At 47.5% G+C, this 27851-nt stretch overlaps 1 protein-coding gene across 1 annotated transcript; it reads left to right on the forward strand.

The window, feature by feature from the left end:
- Positions 1–564: 564 nt before the first annotated feature.
- LOC143776678 (uncharacterized) lies at positions 565–27402 on the forward strand. The gene is made up of 8 exons (XM_077266331.1): positions 565–583; positions 14908–14977; positions 15617–15672; positions 15773–15935; positions 23073–23489; positions 24060–24172; positions 24719–24765; positions 27156–27402. The coding sequence occupies exons 2-7, from the start codon at positions 14914–14916 to the stop codon at positions 24740–24742; spliced, it is 837 nt and encodes a 278-aa protein (XP_077122446.1). The 5' UTR covers positions 565–583; positions 14908–14913; the 3' UTR covers positions 24743–24765; positions 27156–27402.
- The last annotated feature ends 449 nt before the right edge of the window (positions 27403–27851 follow it).

The following is a 27851-nucleotide window of genomic DNA, read 5'->3' on the forward strand; positions in this document are numbered from 1 at the left end:
CACTGACTGGGCCCCTCCTGGCTCGTCACTGACTGGGCCCCTCCTGGCTCCTCACTGACTGGGCCTGTCCTGGCTCGTCACTGACTGGGCCTGTCCTGGCTCCTCACTGACTGGGCCCCTCCTGGCTCCTCACTGACTGGGCCCCTCCTGGCTCGTCACTGACTGGGCCCCTCCTGGCTCCTCACTGACTGGGCCCGTCCTGGCTCCTCACTGACTGGGCCCCTCCTGGCTCGTCACTGACTGGGCCTGTCCTGGCTCGTCACTGACTGGGCCCCTCCTGGCTCCTCACTGACTGGGCCCCTCCTGGCTCCTCACTGACTGGGCCCGTCCTGGCTCCTCACTGACTGGGCCCCTCCTGACACCAGCAATGTCAGTGGGGGGTCCACAGTAAAGGGTGACTCAGTGCGCCCCCATCTGGCTGGATTCACAGCTCCACTAATCAGGGCCGGGTGCAGGAGAGAACCGCTGAGGAAGAGCTGCCCCCCCTGTCAGAGGAGCCGGAGCACAGCCGCAGTGTGTGACCCTGCTGTCTCCTGAGGGGAGCGGGGGAGGGGGTCTCTCTGCTGCAGGAGCCGGAGCACAGGTACTGGGTGGGGGGATTGCGGCCTGCACAGACCTATAGACCACAGTGTGCACAGCAGCCTGGTACAGAGGCAGGGAAACTGCTGCACATTGCAAACACCTCACTGCTGAGTGCACAGGACTGACACCTCATAGCCCAACACATAGGAAATAGCAGTGCACATAAGGCTTCTTTCACACTAGCGTCGTACTCGGCCCGTCGCACCGACGCTAGCGTTCTCTGCGCCGCACAACGGGTGCAGCGGATGCTGTTTTTCCATGCATCCACTGCCCCATTGTGAGGTGCGGGGAGGAGGGGGCGGAGTTCCGGCCGCGCATGCGCGGTCGGAAATGGCGGTCCGTCGGCAGCAAAAAACGTTACATGTAACGTTTTTTGCAGCCGACGGTCCGCCACAACACGGCACAACCGTCGCACGACGGTTGCGACGTGTGGCAATGCGTCGGTAATGTTAGTCAATGGGGAAAAAACGCATCCTGCAAGCACTTTTGCAGGATGCGTTTTTTCGCCAAAACGACGCATTGCGACGTATTGCAAAAAAACGCTAGTGTGAAAGTAGCCTTATGTGTGTATAGCAGAGCTCTGTGCGTCTGTTATGCATCCATCTATCATGTGTCTATCCATCTCATACAGGTGCTTCTCCCAAAATTAGAATATCCTCAAATAGTGAATTTATTTCAGCTCTTCAATACAAAAAGTGAAACACATATATTACAAACAGAGTGATCTATTTCAAGTGTTTATTTCTGTTAAAGGGAATCTGTCACCCCCAAAATTCGCCTATAAACTTAAGGTACCGTCACATTTAGCGACGCTGCAGCGATCTAGACAACGATCCCGATCGCTGCAGCGTCGCTGTGTGGTCGCTGGAGAGCTGTCACACAGACAGCTCTCCAGCGACCAACGATGCCGAAGTCCCCGGGTAACCTGGGTAAACATCGGGTTACTAAGCGCAGGGCCGCGCTTAGTAACCCGATGTTTACCCTGGTTACCAGTGTAAATGTAAAAAAAAAAAAACACTACATACTTACATTCCGTGTCTGTCGCGTCCCCCGGCGTTCTGCTTCCCTGCACTGTAAGCGCCGGCCGTAAAGCAGAGCGGTGACGTCACCGCTGTGCCCTGCTTTACGGCCAGCCGGCGCTAGACGCTGGGGGACGCGACAGACACTGGAATGTAAGTATGTAGTGGGGTATTTTTTTACATTTACACTGGTAACCAGGGTAAATATCGGGTTACTAAGCGCGGCCCTGCGCTTAGTAACCAGATGTTTACCCTGGTTACCAGTGAAGACATCGCTGAATTGGCGTCACACACACCGATCCAGCGATGTCAGTGGGAGATCCAGCGACGAAATAAGGTGCTGGCCTTCTAGCTCCGACCAACGATGTCACAGCAGGATCCTGATCGCTGCTGCTTGTCAAACTCAACGATATCGCTATCCAGGACGCTGCAACGTCACGGATCGCTAGCGATATCGTTGTTAAGTGTGAAGGTACCTTAAGGCCACCGGCATCAGGGGCTTATCATCATGGGGTCACTGCCACAGCATCTGTCCCTAACCTGAAACAAAGCATTATCAGTAACCACCAGCTGGGAAAGTCCCTGCTGTATTGAGCATGCATCGGCTGCAATTCCTTCGTGTGCTCAGTACGAGCTCCCTTCTTACTGTGCAGTATTGAATTTCTCCGCGCACAGTGACAGTGCGCTCCTTCACCGACTGTGAGAAGTGAACTGTCAGTGACCATTGTAAGGAGATAACCTGGCAAGCAGAGACCAGCCCCAAAACAGACATCACTTGCATTGAGTGTCGGTACCAGAACAACAATCAACCTACCCATTTTTGGAATGGAGGGCTTGTCATGGAGGATGACCCTGGCTGCAGCATTTGGAGCAGAGGGAAATGTCCGCATTGTCGCTGAAGAGCACACTGAATTTGCATGAATCGTTCAGCAGAAAGATAGTTGGGCCCAGGGAGAAAACCGGGGCGGCACAGGCTCATGTGCAGGTAGAGAGCCCACAGGAGAGCATGATTGGAGAGAAAGTGGAGGCGTGGGCTGCTGCACTGGGCTAGGCCACAGGGAGGCTGGGCCGAAATTAGAGAATTAAAGAATGGCCTGCGAGCCTGCTAGGCCGCAGTAGAAGACGGGACCTAAAGTGAGGCCCTGCTGCAGGGGGAAAAGCTCACATGGAAGCCTACTAGCCAAGACCTAAGTTAGAGACCCGGCTTTAGCGAAAGACCTGGAAGGTTGTGGGAATCATGAAGAAGCCAGGACTAAAGTAGGGATCAGTTAGACAGTGACAGTGGAGACTGCGAGATGGCGCCAAAAAGAATTGGAACGATGTGACGTAGATGCCAGGGGACAGGGTGCCCACTGTGGACAGGCAGAAGAGGTGGCCTAGAAAAAAACAGTATATACACACGTGGTTAAAATTGTTGGTACCCATCGTTTAATGACAGAAAAACCCACAATGGTCACAGAAATAACTTGAATAATGACAAAAGTAATAAAAAGTAAAAGATCTATGAAAATGAGCAAAAAGTCAGACATTGCTTTTCAACCATGATTCCACAGAATTAAAAAAAATAAAACTCATGAAATAGGCCTAGACAGAAATGATGGTACCCCTGAAAATAATGTGACAAAAGGGACATGTTAAATCAATGTGTGTCCAAAAATTAGCATCACTAATGTCTACAATCTTGGAATGATGGTACCCTTAACTTAATATTTTGTTGCACAACCTTTTGAGGCAATCACTGCAATCAAACGATTTCTGTTACTGTCAATGAGACTTCTGCACCTCTCGACAGGTATTTTGGCCCACTCCTCAAGAGCAAACTGCTCCAGTTGTCTCGTGTTTGAAGGTTGCCTTTTCCAGACGTCATGTTTCAGCTCTTTCCAAAGATGCTCAATAGGATTTAGGTCAGGACTCATAGAAGGCCACTTCAGAATAGTCAAATGTTTTCCTCCTAGCCATTCTTGGATGTTTTTAGCTGTGTGTTTTGGGCCATTATCCTGTTGCAAGACCCATGACCTGCGACTGAGACCAAGCTTTCTGACACTGGGCAGCACATTTCTCTCTAGAATCCCTTGATAGTCTTGAGATTTCATTGTGTTCTGCACAGATTCTAGACACCCTGTGCCAGCTGCAGCAAAGCAGCCCCAGAACATAACAGAGCCTCCTCCATCTTTCACAGTAGGGACAGTGTTCTTTTCTCCTACACCTCATTGGGGGACACAGGACCATGGGTGTTATGCTGCTGCCACTAAGTAAACAGAAAGATTAACTCCTCTGCAGTATACACCCCTTCACTGGCTACAATTCAACCAGTTCTTGCTTAGTGTCTATAGGAGGCACTTGGGCCTGTTTTCAGACCCCAACTTATTTTAATTTTTATTTTTCTGTAAATTTTTATTCAACGGAGTGAAGGGGGCGACGGATCCCTTTTATAGGGCCCGCTCTCCCCCGAACCAGCATCTGGCGAGTATACCTCCCCGTCCCTCTCCTGCGACGTTGGAGCACGCCAATTTTTACGGGGGCGACGGTTTCCATCTTTGGTCCCGATCTCCCCTCCCCCCTGCAAGACGGCGAGTACATAGAGCCTGCTCTAATGTACCTCTCCGGGGGCCCGACAGACAAGGCCCACACTGCATGGCGTTGCACAAAAGGATTCCAGAAGAGGATGGAAGCTGAAAGGGGGGCACCAAATGGGAACTGCAGCAGGCACAGGATGGATGGAGCGCGCAGGTGACGGGGTCCTGCATTACCGGAGGGCACTGTGAGTACACATCCCTCCTGCGCTCCAAAGCTCTATGGGGACAGGCCCCGGCGGTACTTGCGGCAGAGTCCCTGGGGAGAGGCGTCGGGGGTCTGCGGTGGTCAGCGATGCTCCGTTGCGGCCGCTGCCGTGCATCGCCGGGCAGGCCGGAAATTTAGTCCCCGGCTTTTCAGCCGGAGTAGGCCGCAGTGGGCAGATCCCTCCCACGGCCGTAACCCCGCCCCCTATATCGGAGCTTCTCATCTGGGCCGAGAAGCGCCCTGCAGATCTCGGGGGCCATATTGCCATCTCTCTGCAAGGTGGCCCACGCTGACCAGGAACCGCCACGGCTACATTCCTCCCCGGGGACACAGGCACAGGACCGTGGGTAAGCTGCTTCAAGAAAGCTTAACCCTTCCCTGCGTATACTGCCCCGCTCTGTCTCTAAAGACACTATGTCTCAATCCAAGGAGACTAAAAAGGGTAACAAGAAGCACACAGTGTTTTTCACTGTATGTGCCACTTGCAATGCGGCCCTGCCCCGAGCTCACAGTAACCCGTTGTTGTGTGCAGCCGCCTCCCGCCGATGCCGTCGACCCTGTAGAGCCTAGCCCCCCTGAGTGGGCAGCTTGTCTGTCACGATCTATGGCTTCCCTAGTCAGGGCAATTGACTTCCTCCGGGGCCCCCCTTCAAGTCAGACCGCGGAGGATTCGGGCGACGGTACGGATACGTCCACCAGCAGGGGGCGTACTCTGTCACTTTCTACTCGGGGTTCCAGAAAACGTACCCATGCTCCATCCCCTGACCACGGGCCAGTTGGTTTTTCAGCGTCGGCGAGCTTCGCTTCGCTTCCCGGTCCCCTTCTCCAGACAACCCAAACGACTCTGAATATGAGTCTGACGATTCCTACGTTCAGGATTCCTCCACCTCCCAAGAGACACTCGATTCTCTCATCGAAGTGGTCAACCAGACCCTGAAGGTGGCCGAGGAATCCGTATCTACACCCGAACACGTGGTGTCGTTCAAAAAGACTAAACGTGTCCCAAAGGTTTTTGTCACTCATCCTGAGTTCAAGGAGATTGTACAAAAACACAGGGACCGTCCCGATAAATGCTTCATGGGCCAAAAGCCCATCGAGGCCAAATATCCTTTTCCTCAGGAACTAATCAAGGACTGGCTGCAGTCCCCCTCAGTGGACCCTGCTGTGTCACATCTCGCTTCCAAAACCATCCTGTCCCTGTCAGACGGCTCCTCGGTTAAGAACCCCTCTGACCGTCAGATTGATTATCTGGCTCGCTCCGTCTTCGAAGCCACAGGAGCCTCTCTCTTCCCATCTTTCGCTGCCTCTTGGGTGGCTAAGGCTATGGTCGCTTGGGCCGAGACGATTTCCACGACCATCCAAGTAGGCGATCAACCTAGCTAACCAGATAGCCCAGGCTGGGGATTTCATAGTCAACGCCTCAATAGACGCAGCCAATTGCGCTGCACAGGCAGCCGCGAATGCAATCTCCATTAGAAGAGCCCTGTGGCTCAGGGATTGGCGAGCAGATTCGAATTCCAAGCGCTCTTTGACATCTCTGCCCTATGAGTCGGGTCATTTATTTGGAGAAAAATTAGACCAAATAATCTCGGATGCCACCGGGGGAAAAAGTAAATTTCTCCCCCAGCAAAAGCCTACCAGGCCGTTTCGGTATCAACAACAATCCCGATTTCGGCCCTTTCGTAACAATACCAACTGGTCATCTACATCCTCTGCCTCCGCATCAGGACGAGGCTCGCGTGGTGACCGAGGCTCCCAGGTCTCTTACAGACCTAACTGTAACTGGAAGCCCAGACCGAGACCACCCGGGTCTAAGGGATCCAGATCCCTTAGATTCTCCACTCAATGACTCCTTGCAACATCCGGGGGGGCACCAACAAAGTAGGAGGGCGTCTCCTTTTGTTCCGTCAAGCCTGGCTCTCGGTCGTTTCCGACGAGTGGGTCAGGGAACTGGTGTCCACCGGATACAAAATAGAATTTTCCTCCCCCCCCCCCCCCCACACGCTTCTTCCAGTCTTGCCCTCCCAAATCGAAGACAACAGCCTTTCTCCAGGCCATACGGCCACTACAAAGGGACGGAGTCATCATTCCTTTTCCCCCAGACCAAAGGTTCAAAGGGTTCTACTCGAACCTATTCGTGGTCCCAAAGAAGGACGGATCGCTGCGTCCGATTCTGGACCTGAAACTTCTAAACAAATTTGTCAAAATTCGACATTTCAGAATGGAATCCCTCCATTCTGTGGTCGCGTCCATGGAAAAAGGAGAATTCCTGGCGTCCATAGACATCAAGGATGCTTACCTCCACATCCCAATCTTTCCTCCGCATCAGCAGTTCCTCCGCTTCGCATTTCGCGGAGAACACTTCCAGTTTGTGGCCTTGCCTTTCGGTCTCGCCACTTCTCCCAGAGTCTTCACGAAGGTCATGGCAGCTGCCATAGCCATTCTTCATTCCAGGGGAGTGGTGGTACTTCCGTACTTGGACGACCTACTGATAAAAGGTTCATCTTACCCAGCCTGCGAAGAGTCCGTCGTTCTCACAGTGGATACACTTTCTCGCCTGGGTTGGAAGATAAACTTCGAAAAATCCTCTCCGATTCCGGCCCAACGGATCTCCTTCCTTGGAATGACACTGGACACTTCTCGCGGTCTGGTCATTCTCCCTCAAGACAAGGCCTTTGCCTTGCAGCAGGGAGCTCAGAGTCTTTCCGGTCCAGTCTCCCACTCCATCCTTTTCAGCATGCGCATTCTCGGGCAGATGGTAGCAGCCATGGAAGCGGTTCCATTCGCGCAATTTCACCTCCGTCCCCTACAGCATGCGCTACTGTTGGCGTGGGACGGCAACCCATCCTCCCTCGACCGCCGCTTCACTCTGTCCCCACGGGTCAGGAAGACCCTCAGGTGGTGGACGCTGAAGTCCTCCCTAATCCAGGGAAGGTCTTTTCTCCCAGTGCGGTGGCTGGTGGTGACCACCGATGCCAGCCTCATGGGCTGGGGGACGGTTTTCAATCACACAGCACAAGGGCAGTGGTCCACTCGAGAGTCTCGCCTTTCCATCAATCTTCTGGAGATATGAGCTATCAGGCTAGCGTTGTTCCGGTTTCACCATCTTCAGAATCCAGTCCTGACAACGCCACGGCCGTGGCGTACATCAACCCGCCAAGGGGGAACCCACAGCAAGACAGCTATGCTTGAGGTGTCCCACATCCTGCGTTGGGCCGAGTCCAACCATTCGCCCATCTCGGCGATCCACATACCAGGTGTGGAGAATTGGGCGGCGGACTTCCTCAGCCGCCAGGGTCTCGCCTCGAGCGAGTGGTCCCTTCACCCGGAGGTTTTCCAGCAGATTTGTCATCGCTGGGGGACCCCGGATCTGGATCTCATGGCATCCAGGTTGAACAACAAGGTTCCACAGTTCTTTGCATGGTCACTCGACCCACGGGCCATCGGAGTAGACCCCCTGGTCCTGCCGTGGCCTCAATACCGCCTCCCGTACATTTTTTCCCCCTCTTCCCCTGCTACCGAGGGTCATCAAGAAGATGAGGGCAGAGGGGGTACCGGTGATCCTTGTCGCGCCGGACTGGCCGCGCCGAGCATGGTACGCGGAACTGGTTCAGCTAGTCGCCGACATCCCCTGGCGTCTTCCAGATCGCGTGGATCTTCTCTCACAGGGCCCGATTTACCACCAAAACTCAGGGGCCCTGTCTTTGACGGCCTGGCCGTTGAATCATGGATTCTAGGCCAAGCGGGTTTCTCTCCCAAGGTGTCTTCCACCATGATCAGGGCTAGGAAACCTGTGTCCATGCGCAGTTACCACCGTACCTGCCGAATTTTCTTCTCATGGTGCGACGCATAACGACGATCTCCTCTGGTATTTTCTATCCCTGCCATATTGGATTTTCTCCAATCTGGACTAGAGTTGGGACTTGCACTTAGCTCTCTAAAAGGTCAGGTTTCGGCATTGTCAGTCCTTTTCCAACGAAAGATTGCCAATAGATTGCCGGTGAAGACTTTTTTCCAGGGAGTTTCCCGTGTGGCGCCTCCCTACAAAATGCCTTTGGATCCGTGGGATCTTAATTTAGTCCTCGGAGCTCTTCAGGAGACTCCCTTCGAACCGCTACAGGACGTTTCCCTGACCTTCCTCTCCTGGAAGGTAGTTTTCCTAGTGGCTATTACGTCCATCAGACGGGTTTCGGAGCTGGCGGCACTCTCCTGCCGCCCTCCGTTTCTAATTTTTCATCCGGACAAGGCAGTATTGAGGACCTCTCCTGCTTTTCTGCCCAAGGTCGTTTCTTCTTTCCACCTCAATGAGGAGATTGTTCTGCCTTCGTTCTGTCCGGCACCAGTCCATCGCATCGAAAAGGCTCTGCACACTCTTGATGTGGTAAGGGTTCTTCGACGGTACGTCTCTCGGACGGCTCCCTTCCGCACGCAGGATGTCCTGTTTGTACTTCCAGAGGGACCAAGGAGGGGTTCTCCCGCTTCCAAAGCTACTCTAGCCAAATGGATTCGGTCGGCTATTCAAGAATCCTATCGTGTCAAAGGTGTTCCTATCCCATAAGGGATTAAGGCCCATTCTACTCGGTCGGTGGGCGCCTCGTGGGCCATTCGGCACCAGGCGTCAGCACAGCAGGTCTGCAAGGCTGCGACATGGTCCAGTTTGCACACTTTTACCAAACATTACCACATTCATTCTCTCTCTTTTGCAGACGCCGCCCTTGGCAGGCGCATTCTACAATCGGCAGTACCTTAGCCATAAGCCAGTGGTACATGGGGTATTAGCATATGTTGCTCTCCACCCAGGGACTGCTTTGGGACGTCCCATGGTCCTGTGTCCCCCAATGAGGCGTAGGAGAAAAGGAGATTTTTGTGTACTCACTGTAAAATCTTTTTCTCCGAGCCAATCATTGGGGGACACAGCACCCACCCTGTTAGCCTTTTTGGCTTGTTGTTACTTCCTTGGCTTTGACATACGGTAGTTTGTCATTTGTTCATGCTCCTACTGCTTTACTACCGAACTGGTTGAATTGTAGCCAGTGAAGGGGTGTATACTGCAGAGGAGGAGTTAATCTTTCTGTTTACTTAGTGTCCTCCTAGTGGCAGCAGCATAACACCCATGGTCCTGTGTCCCCCAATGATTGGCTCGGAGAAAAAGATTTTACGGTGAGTATACAAAAATCTCCTTTTCTTGATATGCCTCATTTTTCCATCTGTGAATATAGAGCTGATGTGCCTTGCCAAAAAGTTCCATTTTTGTCACATCTGTCCATAGGACATTCTCCCAGAAGTTTTGTGGCTTGTCAACATGTAGTTTGGCAAATTCCAATCTGGCTTTTTTATGATTTTTTTTCAACAATGGTGTCCTCCATGGTCATCTCCCATGAAGTCCACTTTGGCTTATACAACAACGGATGGTGCGATGTGACACTGATGATCCTCAAGCTTGAAGTGCACCTTTAAGCTGTTTAAAAGTTTTTCTGGGCTCTTATGTTGCCATTCGTATTATCCGTCTCTTTGATTTGTCATCAATTTTCCTCCTGCGGCCACGTTCAGGAAGGTTGGCTACAATCCCACGGATCTTACATTTCTGAATAATATGTGCAACTGTAGTCACAGGGACATCAAGCTGCTTAGAGATGGTCTTATAATTTTTACCTTTAGCATGTTTGTCTATAATTTTCTTTCTAATCCCCTGAGACAACTCTTTCCTTCGCTTTCTCTGGTCCATGTTGAGTGTGATACACACCATATCACCAAACAGCACAGTGAGTATCTGTAGCCCTATATACAGGCCCACTCACTGATTCCAAGATTGTAGACACCTGTGAAGCTAGTTAGTGGACACACCACGATTTAACATGTCCCTTTTGTCACATTATTTTCAGAGGTACCATCATTTCTGTCCAGGACTATTTCATGAGGTTTTTTTTTTAGGTTTTTTTTGTGGAAGCATGGTTGAAAAGCAATGTCTGACTTTCATTTGTTCAATTTCATAGATCTTTTATTTATTACTTTTGTCAGATTCAAATTATTTCTGTGACCATTGTGGGTTTTTCTGTCGTTACACGAGGGGTACCAACAATTTTGACCATGTCTGTATGATCACTGGGGGCAGAAACCATGTGGAGCCAGCACAATGCAGCAGGACACAAGGAGGGGGCCATACTTTCATATGGTATGTTCATCCAGCTCTCCTACTATGAAGTGCACATAATACATCACCCAGCTTTGCACATAGACTTCCCTGCTCTTTACTTTCATATGGTATGCCTTTCAGCTAACCCCAGCTTGCCCTGTGTTATTTATGACATTGTTTACTTAGGCTTGATTGTATGCATCTGGTCCACCCTTAATTCTCTGACCAAGATGAGCAGAGACCACTCCTCTCTGCTCCACACCTGAACGCACTTAGTTTTCCATATATTGCATAGCACAAGTCTGCATGACTTCAGTCTGCAGTGTGATTTCTAGAAGTGTGTTCTAAAAGTGTGGATTACATTAGAATTAAAACCTGAATTGAACCTGCAGGGAACTGGCCAGTCACTGTAAACAATGTTTCTGTTTGTTGTCACTTTTACCCCTATATTCTTTCACTTTCTGCTACCTCCCCCAATCCCCACACCAAGTAAGGAACTGTTCATCTCCTCTTCAATCCTCCCCATCCATCTCACCTCCTCCTCAAAACTGTTCCTTAACATACAATCCTCTGTCTCAAAGCACAGGCAGCCCCCTCACGCCCTCTCCTGCTCCCACCTGCTAACACTTTCTCTGCTCCTTCTCACTGCTGGTGATATCTCTCCAAATCCTGGTCCTCCTCACCATATTCCCACAGTCATTTCTACCTCCCACCCACGCTCCATCACAAACTTCCGTAACCTCTCTAACCTTATACCCATTCACCCAGCCTCCGCTTCCCCAGTCCCACTAACAGGAGCTCTGTGGAACGCTCGCTCTGTCTGTAACAAGCTTTCCTACATCCATGATCTTTTTGTTACTACCAAACTTTCCTTCCTCGCCATCACCGAAACCTGGCTCACCCCTTCTTACACAGCCTCTCCTGCTGCACTCTCTTACGGTGGCTTCCACCTTTCTCACACACCCCGCCCCAGCAGCAAGCATGGCGGAGGAGTTGGTTTTCTCCTGTCAGATAACTGCTCCTTCACCCCAATCCCACTGCCACCCTCTGTTACCCTCCCTTCCTTTGAGGTGCACTCTGTGTGCATCTACTCCCCCTCCAACCTCCAACTGGCTGTCATTTACCGCCCCCCAGGGCCAGCCACCATCTTCTTTGACCACTTCACCACCTGGCTACTTCATTGCCTTTCTGCAGACATCCCCACTATCATCATGGGTGATTTCAACATCCCCATTGACACTTCCCTCTCAGCTGCCACTAAACTTCTATCTCTCTCTTCCTCCTTCGGCCTCACTCAATGGTCTTCTGCAGCCACTCACAAAGATGGTCACACACTGGACCTCATCTTCACCCGCCTCTGCTCCCTATCTAACCTCTCTAACTCACCTCTTCCACTCTCTGACCACAACCTTCTCACAGTCTCATCTCTCTCCACTCCATGTCTACAATCCCCACCCCACAAACTTTCACACCCTCGCAGAAATCTTAAACATCTTGACCTACATTCATTCTCTGAATCCCTCCTCCCTCTCACAGACATAAGTTCCATACACAATGCGGATGACGCTGTCGCTCTATATAACACCACAATAGCTGTAGCTTTGGAATCTGCTGCCCCACTTACACATACCAAAGCTCGCAAAATCAACAGACAGCCCTGGCACAGCAGCCTGACCAAAGAACTGAGGCGAGCTTCCAGGGCTGCTGAGCGCAGATGGAAAAGATCCCACTCCAACGACCACTTAATCACATTCAAACAGTCCCTCACTACTTTCAAGGCCACACTCGCCACAGCTGAACAAACCTACTTCTCATCTCTCATATCCTCCCTGTCTCACAACCCTAAACAGTTATTCAACACCTTCAATTCTCTCCTCCGTCCCCCAGCACCTCCTCCCTCCCCACTTATCTCTGCTGAAGACTTTGCCTCATTCTTCAAGCAGAAGATTGATAACATCAGAGACAGTTTTGGTCAACAAGCCCCAGAGCCCTTCCTCCCGAATTCCCAGCCCTCCACCTCCAAAACCAACTACTCCACCATTACAGAAGATCAATTCGCCACTCTACTCTCAAGATCGCATCTCACCACCTGTGCACTTGACCCGCTCCCATCCCACCTCATCCCAAACCTCACCACAATCTTCATCCCAACCCTAACCCATCTCTTCAACCTATCACTAACAACTGGTGTTTTCCCCTCAAGCTTTAAACATGCCTCCATCACACCTATCCTCAAAAAGCCCTCTCTTGACCCATCCTCTGTATCTAGCTATCGCCCTATATCACTTCTCCCCTATGCCTCAAAACTACTGGAACAACACGTCTACCTTGAACTGTCCTCCCATCTCTCTTCTTGCTCCCTCTTTGACCGCTTACAATCTGGCTTCCGGTCACACCATTCCACTGAAACTGCCCTAACTAAGGTCACCAATGACCTCTTAACCGCCAAGAGCAAGCGACACTACTCTGTTCTCCTCCTCCTCGACCTGTCGGCTGCCTTTGACACAGTGGACCATTCCCTATTATTACAGACCCTCTCATCGCTTGGCATCACAGACTTGGCCCTATCCTGGATCTCATCATACCTAACAGACCGGACATTCAGCGTCTCCCACTCACACACCACCTCCTCACCTCGCCCCCTATCTGTCGGAGTTCCTCAAGGTTTAGTCCTTGGGCCCCTGCTCTTCTCCATTTACACCTTTGGCCTGGGACAGCTCATAGAATCTCATGGCTTTCAGTATCACCTCTATGCTGATGACACACAGATCTACATCTCTGGACCAGATATCACCTCCCTACTAACCAGAATCCCTCAATGTCTGTCCACTATTTCATCCTTCTTCTCTGCTAGATTTCTGAAACTTAACATGGACAAAACAGAATTCATCATCTTTCCCCCTCCTCACGTGACCCCCCCAACGAACCTATCCATTACAGTAAATGGCTGCCCACTCTCCTCAGTCCCACAAGCTCGCTGCCTCGGGGTTATCCTTGATGCTGATCTCTCCTTCAAACCACATATCCAAGCCCTTTCCACTTCCTGCCGACTTCAACTCAAAAATATTGCACGAATCCGTACATTCCTCAACCAAGAATCTGCAAAAACCCTACTCCATGCCCTCATCATCTCTCGCCTTGACTACTGCAACCTCCTGCTCTGTGGCCTCCCCTCGAACACTCTCGCACCCCTCCAATCTATTCTAAACTCTGCTGCCCGACTAATCCACCTGTCCCCCCGCTATTCTCCGGCCTCTCCCCTCTGTCAATCCCTTCACTGGCTCCCCATTGCCCAGAGACTTCACTACAAAACCCTAACCATGACGTACAAAGCCATCCACAACCTGTCTCCTCCATACATCTGTGACCTCGTCTCCCGGTACTTACCTACACGCAACCTCCGATCCTCACAATATCTCCTTCTCTACTCCCCTCTTATCTCCTCTTCCCACAATCGTATACAAGATTTCTCTCGCGTATCACCCCTACTCTGGAACCCTCTACCACAACACATCAGACTCTCGCCTACCATCGAAACCTTCAAAAAGAATCTGAAGACCCACCTCTTCCGACAAGCCTACAACCTGCAGTAACCACCGATCAACCAACCGCTGCATGACCAGCTCTATCCTCGCCTACTGTATTCTCACCCATCCCTTGTAGATTGTGAGCCTTCGTGGGCAGGGTCCTCTCTCCTCCTGTACCAGTTATGACTTGTATTGTTTAAGATTATTGTACTTGTTTTTATTATGTATACCCCTCCTCACTTGTAAAGCGCCATGGAATAAATGGCGCTATAACAATAAATAATAATAATAATCACCTGTCCTAAAATGGGTTGATTCTGGAACACACAATCTTCTGATCTGGAGTTAGATATGATACCATTGAACCACAGAGGTGGGGTATCCTGGATTTTCTTCTCTCCGTGAAACTCACTATGCTTTGGGGGCAGACAGGAGACAAGGGGCACGGACCGTCTGCACCTGTACCGGAACGCCGACTGCATCAGGAAATGATCCTGCCATACAGACAAGAGACGATGTGGCCTGACCTAGTAAATATTTGCATTCACCATAAAAAAAACTAGTACTCTGTACAATTTCTCTGCTATTCCTCTTGGAAATGTTGACATCTGTCCAGAGAAAGACGTCATCCAGTTAGTGCTGACCCCATCAGACTGTAAAGACCCATCCTATTACTTGGTATTGTTGGCAGAAAAATTGGAGTATGTGCTCCTTCTAAATATCCATGAAAATCACTTCGATGTTGAGTCTGGTTTAGAAGGTTTGCCCGGCTGTATTATCGGAGTATGGGGGCGTGGGTGTAACCTAGTTTGTACTTGTCCCAACAGCCTTTAGAAGTTATTTCTATATTTTACTTATTCCACAGGGAAAAATGGAGAGTGTCCTATCAGGTCCGAAGACGGCGAGGAAAACTGCTGCCAAAGTCTCGGAAGATGGTAAATAATAGTCACCATGTGTGCAACTTCTAGAAAATGATTGCATTTTTAAGTCCCCTATTGGGATTTAAAAAAAATAAATAAATAAAACTTTAGTAAAATGTAAAAAAGAAACAAAACCACAAGAATATTAATACCCCTAATTGGTACAAAAACCAAAATGGTGAATAATAAAATAAATATAAAAATAATATAATGTTTTACTACTTTACAAAATATTAATAATTAAAAAAAAGCTAAGGTTAGTATCTGCATTACCGTTTTGGCCCACAAAATACCCAGCAGGCATTTTATAGCGACACTGTACACCATAGACACACATAAAGAAAACTATCCCCAAAAAATGACTATTGTTTTTTTTTTCCACAATGTGAAGAATTTCTCAATACATTATAAGATGACATTAAACAATACAACTTGTCCTGTGTTCGCAAAAAAAAAAAAGTCTTCATATGGGTATGTAAAGGTATAGCTTTTGAAGAGCAAGGAAGAAAAAAACTAAAAATCCGCTGCAAATAGACACTGAGCCCCAGATGAGTTATTACCTCAAAGCAGAATTTTGAACTGATAAATTGTAGTATAAATTTTTTTTTAATATGGACTGTAAGCTAATGGGTTAAGTCCTTGACTTTTTCCCAGTACCTGGAACAACTGGTGACTGTGCGGATGATGCAAGTGAGCCCCGAGATTCTCAGGTATGTGTCGCAAAGTGCTCTTCTATATACACTTCCATTCCTCTCATTGGACATTGTTCTAAGCGCTTCTTGAGTTGGTTTTTTTTACCAATTATTACAGCGTCTTCTGCAGGCCATACCTAAAAAACGAAAGTTTTGCTTAGACAAAAAAGACAAGACCACTCCAGCTAATGAGAGTACCGAAAAGCAAAGTGGAAAGAAGGCCAAAGTTCAAACAGAGCCGGCAGCAAAGCCAACGCCACCTGCCCGGATCACCCCAGCAGGTCAGTACAGTTGGGATTCAGGAACCAAACATTGAATTGTATGGTTTTCTGGGATTTCTGTAAAAACTAGGTAAAGAGTATAAAGCCGCATTTAAAGAGGACTTGTCACTTGCTGAAAAAAAATGAAATACCTTGTAAAAATCTCTACGCTTCCCTGATTCTCTCGCCCTTTTCCGTTGCGCTCTGCGTTACTCCATTGCAGAGATATTCACATTTGTTGCTTTTGGAGCGCGGTATGTGAAATCTCTGCTTGCAGTCCAACTAAGCGTTTCTTCACAATCTTTTCTTTAAAAAAAAAAATGACTACACAGACGTAATTATTTTTTTACAACAAGCAACTTTTTAAAAGCTGTAAAATATGAAACAAACTAAATATAGTTTGTATATTTGTACCCACTGTAGTCTGTTGTGAAATTGGATTTTGGGCTCCCCCTGTGGCCACTGGTGGAATTGAACTGGTGTGCATCATCCTCTCTGTTCACCTGTTTCCATCAGGATGTGGGAGTCGCTATTTAGCCTTGCTCCTCTGTCACTTCCATGCCGGTCAACATTGTAATCAGAAGCCTTTCTGTGCATGTTCCTGCTGCTAGACAACTCCCAGCTAAGTTGGACTTTAGTCCTTGTTTGTTTTTGCATTTTGTTCCAGTTCACAGCTGCAGTTTCGTTTCTGTGTCTGGAAAGCTCTTGTGATCTGAAATTGCCACTCTGATGTTATGAGTTAATACTAGAGTCTTAAAGTAATTTCAGGATGGTGTTTTGATAGGGTTTTCAGCTGACCATGAAAGTGCCCTTTCTGTCTTCCTGCTATCTAATAAGCGGACCTCAATTTTGCTAAACCTATTTTCATACTACGTTTGTCATTTCATCTAAAATCACCGCCAATATTTGTGGGGGCCTCTGTCTGCCTTTCGGGGAAATTTCTCTAGAGGTGAGCCAGGACTATATTTTCCTCTGCCAGGATTAGTTAGTCCTCCGGCCGGCGCTGGGCGTCTAGGGATAAAACGCAAATAGATAATGGCTGCACTCAAGTTTATTGTGCTAAAGCAAGGAAATGTGCAATACATGAAATGTGAACAGCATAATGGCTTGTGAAATTTATGAAAAAACACATGAGATTTTTAGCACAAAATTTGGCCAAATATTGTGAGCCCATTCACCAAACGTCAAGGTAATCTCAGATCGAATGGGTAACTAACCTGTCTGCCTAGTGTGAACACTTAAGTGCATGTATTGCACATTTCCTTGCTTTAGCACAATAAACTTGAGTGCAGCCATTATCTATTTGCTATGTAAGACTTTTTGGTTATGCACCAGTTCAGACTAGATGGCTGTTCAGTCAGTTTTTCTATATTTACTAGGGATAAAACGCAGGCAACGCTACCCGGCTACTGTTAGTTGTGCGGCAGGTTTAGTTCATGGTCAGTTTAAGTTTCCATCCTTCCAAGAGCTAGTTCTTATGTTTGCTGGGCTATGTTCTCTTGCCATTGAGAACCATAACAGTTTGACCGGCCCAAAAAATTGACAGAGAAAGGAGAGAAAGGAGAAGTCTGCTGAAGATTTTTTTTTTTTTTTCTCAGTTCTGAGTGTGCTTGTAATTGAATCTCTTGCAAGTCTGCCTATATTGCAGCCTTTCTCTCTCTCTCTCCTTCTAATCCTGGAATGGCTCTGTGTTCACCTGTTTAAAATGGATATTCAGAGTTTAGCTGCAGGTTTGAATAATCTCACCACGAAAGTTCAAAATTTACAAGATTTTGTTGTTCATGTTCCTATATCTGAACCTAGAATTCCTTTGCCTGAATTTTTCTCGGGGAATAGATCTTGCTTTCAAAATTTCAAAAATAATTGCAAGTTGTTTTTGTCCCTGAAATCTCGCTCTGCTGGAGATCCTGCTCAGCAGGTCAGGATTGTGATTTCCTTGCTCCGGGGCGACCCTCAGGATTGGGCTTTTGCATTGGCTCCAGGGGATCCTGCGTTGCTCAATGTGGATGCGTTTTTTCTGGCCTTGGGGTTGCTTTATGAGGAACCTCAGTTAGAACTTCAGGCGGAAAAGGCCTTGATGTCCCTATCTCAGGGGCAAGATGAAGCTGAAATATACTGCCAGAAATTCCGTAAATGGGCTGTGCTTACTCAGTGGAATGAGTGCGCCCTGGCGGCGAATTTCAGAGAGGGTCTCTCTGATGCCATTAAGGATGTTATGGTGGGGTTCCCTGTGCCTGCGGGTCTGAATGAGTCCATGACAATGGCTATCCAGATCGATAGGCGTCTGCGGGAGCGCAAACCTGTGCACCATTTGGCGGTGTCTACTGAGAAGACGCCAGAGAATATGCAATGTGATAGAATTCTGTCCAGAAGTGAACGGCAGAATTTTAGATGAAAAAATGGGTTGTGCTTCTATTGCGGTGATTCAACTCATGTTATATCAGCATGCTCTAAGCGTACTAAGAAGCTTGATAAGTCTGTTTCAATTGGCACTTTACAGTCTAGGTTTATTCTTTCTGTGACCCTGATTTGTTCTTTATCATCTATTACCGCGGATGCCTATGTCGACTCTGGCGCCGCTTTGAGTCTTATGGATTGGTCCTTTGCCAAACGCTGTGGGTATGATTTGGAGCCTCTTGAAACTCCTATACCCCTGAAGGGGATTGACTCCACCCCATTGGCTAGCAATAAACCACAATACTGGACACAAGTAACTATGCGGATTAATCCGGATCACCAGGAGATTATTCGCTTTCTTGTGCTGTATAACCTACATGATGTGTTGGTGCTTGGATTGCCATGGCTGCAATCTCATAACCCAGTCCTTGACTGGAAAGCTATGTCTGTGTTAAGCTGGGGATGTAAGGGGACGCATGGGGACGTACCTGTGGTTTCCATTTCATCATCTATTCCCTCTGAGATTCCTGAATTCTTGACTGAATATCGTGACGTTTTTGAAGAACCTAAGCTTGGTTCATTACCTCCGCACCGGGAGTGCGATTGTGCCATAGATTTGATTCCGGGTAGTAAATACCCTAAGGGTCATTTATTTAATCTGTCTGTGCCTGAGCATGCTGCTATGCGAGAATATATAAAGGAGTCCTTGGAAAAGGGACATATTCGTCCTTCGTCATCTCCCTTAGGAGCCGGTTTTTTCTTTGTGGCTAAGAAAGATGGCTCTTTGAGGCCGTGCATTGATTATCGGCTTTTGAATAAAATCACGGTTAAATATCAATATCCGTTGCCACTGCTGACTGATTTGTTTGCTCGCATAAAGGGGGCCAAGTGGTTCTCTAAGATAGATCTCCGTGGGGCGTATAATTTGGTGCGAATTAAGCAGGGGGATGAGTGGAAAACCGCATTTAATACGCCCGAGGGCCACTTTGAGTATTTGGTGATGCCTTTTGGTCTTTCAAATGCCCCTTCAGTCTTTCAGTCCTTTATGCATGACATTTTCCGTGATTATTTGGATAAATTTATGATTGTGTATCTGGATGATATTTTGATTTTTTCGGATGACTGGGACTCTCATGTCCAGCAGGTCAGGAGGGTTTTTCAGGTTTTGCGGTCTAATTCCTTGTGTGTGAAGGGTTCTAAGTGCGTTTTTGGGGTTCAAAAGATTTCCTTTTTGGGATATATTTTTTCCCCCTCTTCCATCGAGATGGATCCTGTCAAGGTTCAGGCTATTTGTGATTGGACGCAACCCTCTTCTCTTAAGAGTCTTCAGAAATTTTTGGGCTTTGCTAACTTTTATCGTCGATTTATTGCTGGTTTTTCTGATGTTGTTAAGCCATTGACTGATTTGACTAAGAAGGATGCTGATGTTGCTGATTGGTCCCCTGCTGCTGTGGAGGCCTTTCGGGAGCTTAAGCGCCGCTTTTCTTCCGCCCCTGTGTTGCGTCAGCCTGATGTTGCTCTTCCTTTTCAGGTTGAGGTCGACGCTTCTGAAATCGGAGCTGGGGCGGTTTTGTCGCAGAGAAGTTCCGATTGCTCCGTGATGAGACCTTGTGCTTTTTTCTCGCGTAAATTTTCGCCCGCCGAGCGGAATTATGATGTTGGGAATCGGGAGCTTTTGGCCATGAAGTGGGCTTTTGAGGAGTGGCGTCATTGGCTTGAGGGGGCTAGACATCAGGTGGTGGTATTGACTGACCACAAAAATCTAATTTATCTTGAGTCCGCCAGACGCCTGAATCCTAGACAGGCGCGCTGGTCGTTGTTTTTCTCTCGGTTTAATTTTGTGGTGTCCTACCTGCCGGGTTCTAAGAATGTTAAGGCGGATGCCCTTTCTAGGAGTTTTGAGCCTGACTCCCCTGGTAATTCTGAACCTACAGGTATCCTTAAGGATGGAGTGATATTGTCTGCCGTTTCTCCAGACCTGCGGCGGGCCTTGCAGGAGTTTCAGGCGGATAGACCTGATCGTTGCCCACCTGGTAGACTGTTTGTTCCTGATGATTGGACCAGTAAAGTCATTTCTGAGGTTCATTCTTCTGCGTTGGCAGGTCATCCTGGAATCTTTGGTACCAGGGATTTGGTGGCAAGGTCCTTCTGGTGGCCTTCCCTGTCTCGAGATGTGCGAGGCTTCGTGCAGTCTTGTGACGTTTGCGCTCGGGCCAAGCCTTGTTGTTCTCGGGCTAGTGGATTGTTGTTGCCCTTGCCTATCCCGAAGAGGCCCTGGACGCACATCTCGATGGATTTTATTTCGGATCTTCCTGTTTCTCAGAAGATGTCTGTCATCTGGGTGGTGTGTGATCGTTTCTCTAAGATGGTCCATTTGGTTCCCCTGCCTAAGTTGCCTTCTTCTTCCGAGTTGGTTCCTCTGTTTTTTCAAAATGTGGTCCGTTTGCATGGTATTCCGGAGAATATCGTTTCTGACAGAGGTACCCAATTCGTGTCTAGATTTTGGCGAGCATTCTGTGCTAGGATGGGCATAGATTTGTCTTTCTCGTCTGCTTTCCATCCTCAGACTAATGGCCAGACCGAGCGGACGAATCAGACCTTGGAGACATATTTGAGGTGTTTTGTGTCTGCAGATCAGGATGATTGGGTTGCTTTTTTGCCTTTAGCGGAGTTTGCCCTCAATAATCGGGCCAGCTCTGCCACCTTGGTGTCTCCCTTTTTCTGTAATTCGGGGTTTCATCCTCGATTTTCTTCTGGTCAGGTGGAATCTTCGGATTGTCCTGGAGTGGATGCTGTGGTGGAGAGGTTGCATCAGATTTGGGGGCAGGTGGTGGACAATTTGAAGTTGTCCCAGGAGAAGACTCAGCTTTTTGCCAACCGCCGGCGTCGGGTTGGTCCTCGGCTTTGTGTTGGGGACTTGGTGTGGTTGTCTTCTCGTTTTGTCCCTATGAGGGTTTCTTCTCCCAAGTTTAAGCCTCGGTTCATCGGCCCGTACAAGATATTGGAGATTCTTAACCCTGTGTCCTTCCGTTTGGACCTCCCTGCATCTTTTTCTATTCATAATGTTTTTCATCGGTCATTATTGCGCAGGTATGAGGTACCGGTTGTGCCTTCCGTTGAGCCTCCTGCTCCGGTGTTGGTTGAGGGCGAGTTGGAGTACGTTGTGGAAAAAATCTTGGACTCCCGTGTTTCCAGACGGAAACTCCAGTATCTGGTCAAATGGAAGGGATACGGTCAGGAGGATAATTCTTGGGTGACTGCCTCTGATGTTCATGCCTCCGATTTGGTCCGTGCCTTTCATAGGGCTCATCCTGATCGCCCTGGTGGTTCTGGTGAGGGTTCGGTGCCCCCTCCTTGAGGGGGGGGTACTGTTGTGAAATTGGATTTTGGGCTCCCCCTGTGGCCACTGGTGGAATTGAACTGGTGTGCATCATCCTCTCTGTTCACCTGTTTCCATCAGGATGTGGGAGTCGCTATTTAGCCTTGCTCCTCTGTCACTTCCATGCCGGTCAACATTGTAATCAGAAGCCTTTCTGTGCATGTTCCTGCTGCTAGACAACTCCCAGCTAAGTTGGACTTTAGTCCTTGTTTGTTTTTGCATTTTGTTCCAGTTCACAGCTGTAGTTTCGTTTCTGTGTCTGGAAAGCTCTTGTGATCTGAAATTGCCACTCTGATGTTATGAGTTAATACTAGAGTCTTAAAGTAATTTCAGGATGGTGTTTTGATAGGGTTTTCAGCTGACCATGAAAGTGCCCTTTCTGTCTTCCTGCTATCTAGTAAGCGGACCTCAATTTTGCTAAACCTATTTTCATACTACGTTTGTCATTTCATCTAAAATCACCGCCAATATTTGTGGGGGCCTCTGTCTGCCTTTCGGGGAAATTTCTCTAGAGGTGAGCCAGGACTATATTTTCCTCTGCCAGGATTAGTTAGTCCTCCGGCCGGCGCTGGGCGTCTAGGGATAAAACGCAGGCAACGCTACCCGGCTACTGTTAGTTGTGCGGCAGGTTTAGTTCATGGTCAGTTTAAGTTTCCATCCTTCCAAGAGCTAGTTCTTATGTTTGCTGGGCTATGTTCTCTTGCCATTGAGAACCATAACAGTAGTCATACTGAGGAATTGTGTTACCAGCTCATTTTTGCCTCACATTGAACACCATATAACCTAAAAAAAACAGTGGCGGAATTGCAAGTGTTTTTTTAATCCATTTCATCCCACTTGGAGGTTTTTTTTAACACATTATTCGGTGAAGGGACTGTTGCCATTAAAAGAACTAAAATCCCTCCTGCAAAAAATGAGCCCTCATGTGGGTATATCAGCGGAAAAATAACAAAAAAGTTATGGAAGAAGGGAAGGAGAACAGAAATAAATTAAAAATGAAGGAGATAAAGATTGTGGACACATTCAGAGACCTTTAAATGAAAGCATTTGATTGATTCTTTCAGTGAGCTCATTCTGACAGGAGTATTTTTAACTATTGTTTTCCTTCTTCGGAGCCGCTCTCAGCTGATTTATGACCACATGAAAGTTGAGCTGAACTTTGTGGTCATAAGTCAGGTGAGAGAAGCTCAGAAGAAGGAAGATGAGTTGTTACACTCTCCTATCAGAATGAGCTCACTGATGGACTCTCAGTTGTCTCATTCTGGAACACAAGGACGACAAAAGACAAGCATTGCAAACGTTTTAATGGCACCCAATTACAAAAGTACATTTTTGCCCAAACATTTTTTGCTTAGCATCTGTTTATTTTCTTTCTCTAAAAGCTCTGCTGGACTCTGAAGAAGAGACGATTTTGACCCTGTTGGAGGGAAGGAGCCCCAAAAAGTCAAAATTGAAGAAAAATTCCTCTACAAAGATTAGGGATGTAGCAGCTGCAACAGTGACCGTCCAGGATAGTAGTGTCCTTGAGAAAAGTCTCCCCCGACATGTCGCTTTGTTGCCTAAAAGTCAGAACTCGGAAGACGAAGATTTTATTATAAAATGCCCGGCTGTCCCAAAACTCAGCCAGTTGTCTGCAAAAAAAAGAGGCAAAAACCACAAGAGTCCCTCCGAGATCAGGCTGTTCTTTAAGAAGAAGCCTATAACAAATAAAAAAGCAAAGAAGGAGAAGAAAGTGATGGCGGAAGAGACCACCTGCCCTAAACCCACCAAAAAGAAGAAATCTGATAAGGACAAGAAAAGTGAGTGACTCTGTTAGGTTGGTCTGAGTGTCCCTTACAGATGAGCCGATCATTGGGTTTCCACGTGGGGAAGCTGCCCTCAGTGGGGCATAGGTCTGAAGAGGAGGTTTCCTCAGGTATGCTATTCAGGAGCGCAGTGCTCCTCTGCCTCCCAGCTTCCTGTGTAGCGGTGGATGGTGCGCTCCTGATGCATAGTTTGGAATAATGGCCCTAAAGGAGAGGCATCTTTGCAGCATCGATGGAGGGAAGGGGATACAGCCATCCGGCCAGCTTCAGAGTAGGGCTTGCAGTCACACGCTCCTTGCCAAGGATACCGGCCACTGCTGATAGGCTGCAGAGGTGGTCGGTAATCTAGGCAATAAGCAGTAAACTACAGAGTTAAAAATTCCTTCACTTTTGAGAACTGAGAGGATTTTTAATAAGAGGTAAATTGCAAAGTTACTTGTTTATTTCAATTTTAGCCATTTAACAGGATGAAACAATCCCTTCAATATTCCTCTAGCGCCACCGCTGGTGAAATGAAATATATCTCAGCTACGGTATCTAATACAGAGATATTGTTCCCTGCAGAAGGCGGCGATAAAGCTAAAAAAGAAAGCAAGAAGCTGATGCAAGGTTCAGCAGCTTCATTTGGAGAGTCCGCAGATTCTCGAGTCGGGCTTCAATCAAAACTCAAGAAAAAGGCAAGTATCGGCTATATAGGTGAATATCGTCCTTAATATGGGGCAGCCCCCAGCTCTTGTTATTTCAGGGGTCTCTTGTAGATTAACACTAGTGGCTCCTCAGATTCAAGGACTTTTAGAGGACCGATCCACATGTCCAATTCGCCTCTTCAGCAGTGCTGCTCAGTGCCCACCACCACCGCTTACGGGGGCTATGGGCAATTCTCACCACACATGTTGGTTTGGGGTCATATATTACATGTTATACCCAGCTGGTGTCAGATCCAGTTTAACCCCTTCCCATCTGCTGCACATAGATCAGCTCTTTCCTCATTGATGGGTTAATACAATAAAATAAAAATTAACCATGAACCCCCGGCAGGACCCTGGTGAGAGGAGCAGGCGGCTCTCCTGGCATTTTATCTTCTGGTAGTAAATTAGTATTCCTTATGAATAGAATATAATAAAACGCTAGGACTTCTCGTAAAACCCTGCATTGTGCTATTCCTCTGTTATTCCTCCTGGAAATGGCTATACAATAATCTGTGTCTTTTTATATATCTACAGAAGGTAAAAGTTGACAAAGAATAACTAACTTGTTCATGGAAGCTAAGGTAAGTTTGATTTTTGTAGTTTGCTGTCATTTTACAAGTAAAAAGCAATATTCTGCTATTATTTGGCTTTTAGATGAAAACAACCATTCAATATGGATCCGAGACAAAAATAATGGTGTCATATCTCCTGCCCGTGTAACTTGCAATAATCTTGTATGTAGAGGGGATGCGGATCCTGCTTTTAGGATAACTTGGGCTCACGAATGGCTTCTGACATGTAGCCAAGTTGTGAATTATTTGATACAGAAACTTGCATCTTAAGTACAGTTATATGTAGGTGAATGAGGTGTAACAGCAGGTGAAAAAGTCTGGTTTGGAAGTGTGTAGCGTGGAGTGTCTGACGTGTTTCCGGCTGGTGCTAGGAGAGTTTCCAGTGTTGGTTTGTGATGGAAATGTATACATTCATATAGATCTCACTTGCATATATACTCACAGCTAATATATACACTATAATCAATTGCTTAACTTGACCCCATGAGCCAGATCAGCTCAAACCAGACAGCTCCTCGGCATTTCTAGACACCAAAAACAGGAACCAACACTAGATGTCTTGGCTGATGTCTAGATTTTTGCTGAATAGCAGGAAAAAACGACAGCTACTTATGAAGTGCTAACTCAGCTTGTTGTTATGCCTTAACCAGAATCTTTCATGTATTCAGACAACCAATAACAGAGGAGCTTGACAATATGGTGATTACCTAACCACCCCTTTCTATATGCAATTATAAAACCGTGTATGTACAATAAACCATCAGTATTGGTGGAATGTTATTCTGTCACGATGGTGTACAGTGTCATTCTTGATGAGCACTCAAAATACTCAGTTTTATTGGGAACAGCCGCATCACACACAGGGATAGATTTATCCAAACCAAATTTCCATAACATCTGGCGCCTGCACGCTGGGCAGTGGACAAAACACACGGGGACCATGCTGACCGGAGAGACAGGGGTGTCGGCCGCGGCCTTGGCTCACGGGACGGAGACTGCAGCTCCATAGTAAGGTAAGAAAATCTTGTCATCTTACCTGAATGTCCCTTGTGCCCAGTCTGGGTCTATACCTCTTGCCGGTCAGATGTGGTCACCACCGCATTCCCATGTAGTGTAAAAAGTCCACGCCTTTTCCAAACCCTGGGATATAAGTCAAGGTGTCTGCTGTGTGTCGTGTATGTGTTTTATGTCTGTGTAGATCCGGGAGATAGTTGGAACAGTGGCTGATTTGCTTGTGGTGGCTGGGAAACCGATAACAGGAAGTCAAATCGCTCGATAAGTTATCACAGATTCCCGTGCATAGGAGGGACAGGTGGTCCCAGACGTCCAGGCTCGGATGGTGATAACTTAGAGGGATACCACAGATTCCCATAGCCAGCGAGCCAGGCAGGACGACCGGAGCGGAGGGTGCTAAGCATTCCCACCTGCCACACAGGGGGCCCGAGCATTTGAGTGCTCTGTGCGATTGGCAGTTGTCACCGATGCAATGGATCAAGGGGGCTGGCTGGCTGACTTGTTTCAATGGCCAAGCCAGCCTCCTTGTCTCAGGTTTGTTGTTATGTTTAGGAACATTATCCAACCTCTAAAATTCTAGACCTATCTGTAGGCATAACTATGAGGTGGGACCCTTTGAGCCCCCCACTGATCTGCACAATGAGGCTGTGAAATGCCCTTTCTGAACAGAGAGGTGACTGCACTTGTGCACCTCAGCGCCATTCATTCTCCAGCAGACCCCTAGAGAAAGACCCCACACACGGAGCTGAAACATATCTGCTGTTGGTGAATATGGGATTCTTACTTTTTACTATTTTGAATGTGCTGTCTCTTTTTTAGATTTTTATATCTTTTGATAGGAAAGTTTGCCAGTTGGTACACATTTTTTTATCCTTTTTTAGCATACAACTTTAAAAGTTTCTTAAAAAGGACATAAATGTGTGCATGAATTTTTGTGTTTTTATATATGCCGCCGATCTCCTGAATCCGGCGTTGTTTTTCATTTGTTCCTGCTCCTCTCCATTCCTGAGCTATGGTTAAGTCTTCCCTGTATGTAAATCGTCCTGTTAGCCAACTGGGTGTGGTTCTCATAAAAATGCAAAGAGGAAAAAATAGGACCACGCCCGGTTGTCTAAAAAAAAAGACCAGATTTATATACTGGGAAAAGAGGGACATATCTCAGGAACGGAGAGGAGCAGGAACAAAAAGAAACACATCTCTGGATTCAGGAGAACAGCGGCATTTACACCAGGGAAAAATAATTAGATATTTCTGGCAAGTGATGGGTCTTACGAAAAGAGCTTGAGGATCCCCCGTCCCCATCACTATTATCCAGCCCTGTTTCATGCACTTGTCTGTCTTGATATCTTACAAGTAACATCTGATTATATTTTCCTTTCTTTCAGAACGTTGTTGGATGGAAGACTTTAGACTTCGTTATGTTTTATATGTATATTTTGCCTACATCGTTATGTCAGGCTAGTCAAAAGAAGATAATATTTTATTACTTTTAACTTTTAAAGCCTCTATTTAATGTTTAAAGCGTTACTCGGTTTGTAGTTGGTTTACTTTTTTTTCTTTGTTTTGTTTTTTACTTTTTATTGTACATGAGAAAAATAGAGTTCTGATACAATAAAGACTTCGTAGAGCTGTTCTGGTCGAAAGCTTTCATCACCTTTGTGCCGAATAGGAGCGTTAGATCGGTTGTGGCCTGAGCTCTGGGATATGCAGCAATCTACAAAATGGGAAACATCGGTCCTCAGGGTGCAACACTGGAGCGAAGAGTTTAAGGCTTCAGATGTGGGTTTTTTCCACATACGCAGAATAATAGAACGGGGATCACGTGATTTTCACAGACCGATCGGCTGTGCATTTTGTGACTGGCTACGAGAAAATATGGCCTTGTAGATAGTGTTGAGCATTCCGATACTGCAAGTTTCGGGTATCGGCCGATATTTGCTGTATCGGAATTTCCGATACCGAGATCCGATACTTTTGTGGTATCGGGTATCGGGTATCGCAACAACATTAATGTAATAATGTGTAAAAGAGAGAATTAAAATAAAAAATATTGCTATACTCACCTCTCCGACGCAGCCTGG

Source organism: Ranitomeya variabilis, chromosome 5, assembly GCF_051348905.1.
Source record: "Ranitomeya variabilis isolate aRanVar5 chromosome 5, aRanVar5.hap1, whole genome shotgun sequence".
NCBI lineage: Eukaryota > Metazoa > Chordata > Amphibia > Anura > Dendrobatidae > Ranitomeya > Ranitomeya variabilis.

Coding starts and splice junctions, on each gene's coding strand:
- LOC143776678 (XM_077266331.1), top strand. CDS start 14,914: ATGGAGAGTGTCCTATCAGGTCCGAAGACGGCGAGGAAAACTGCTGCC. Junction 15,936..23,072: donor TGCCCGGATCACCCCAGCAG/GTCAGTACAGTT, acceptor TTTCTCTAAAAG/CTCTGCTGGACTCTGAAGAA. Junction 23,490..24,059: donor ATCTGATAAGGACAAGAAAA/GTGAGTGACTCT, acceptor TGTTCCCTGCAG/AAGGCGGCGATAAAGCTAAA.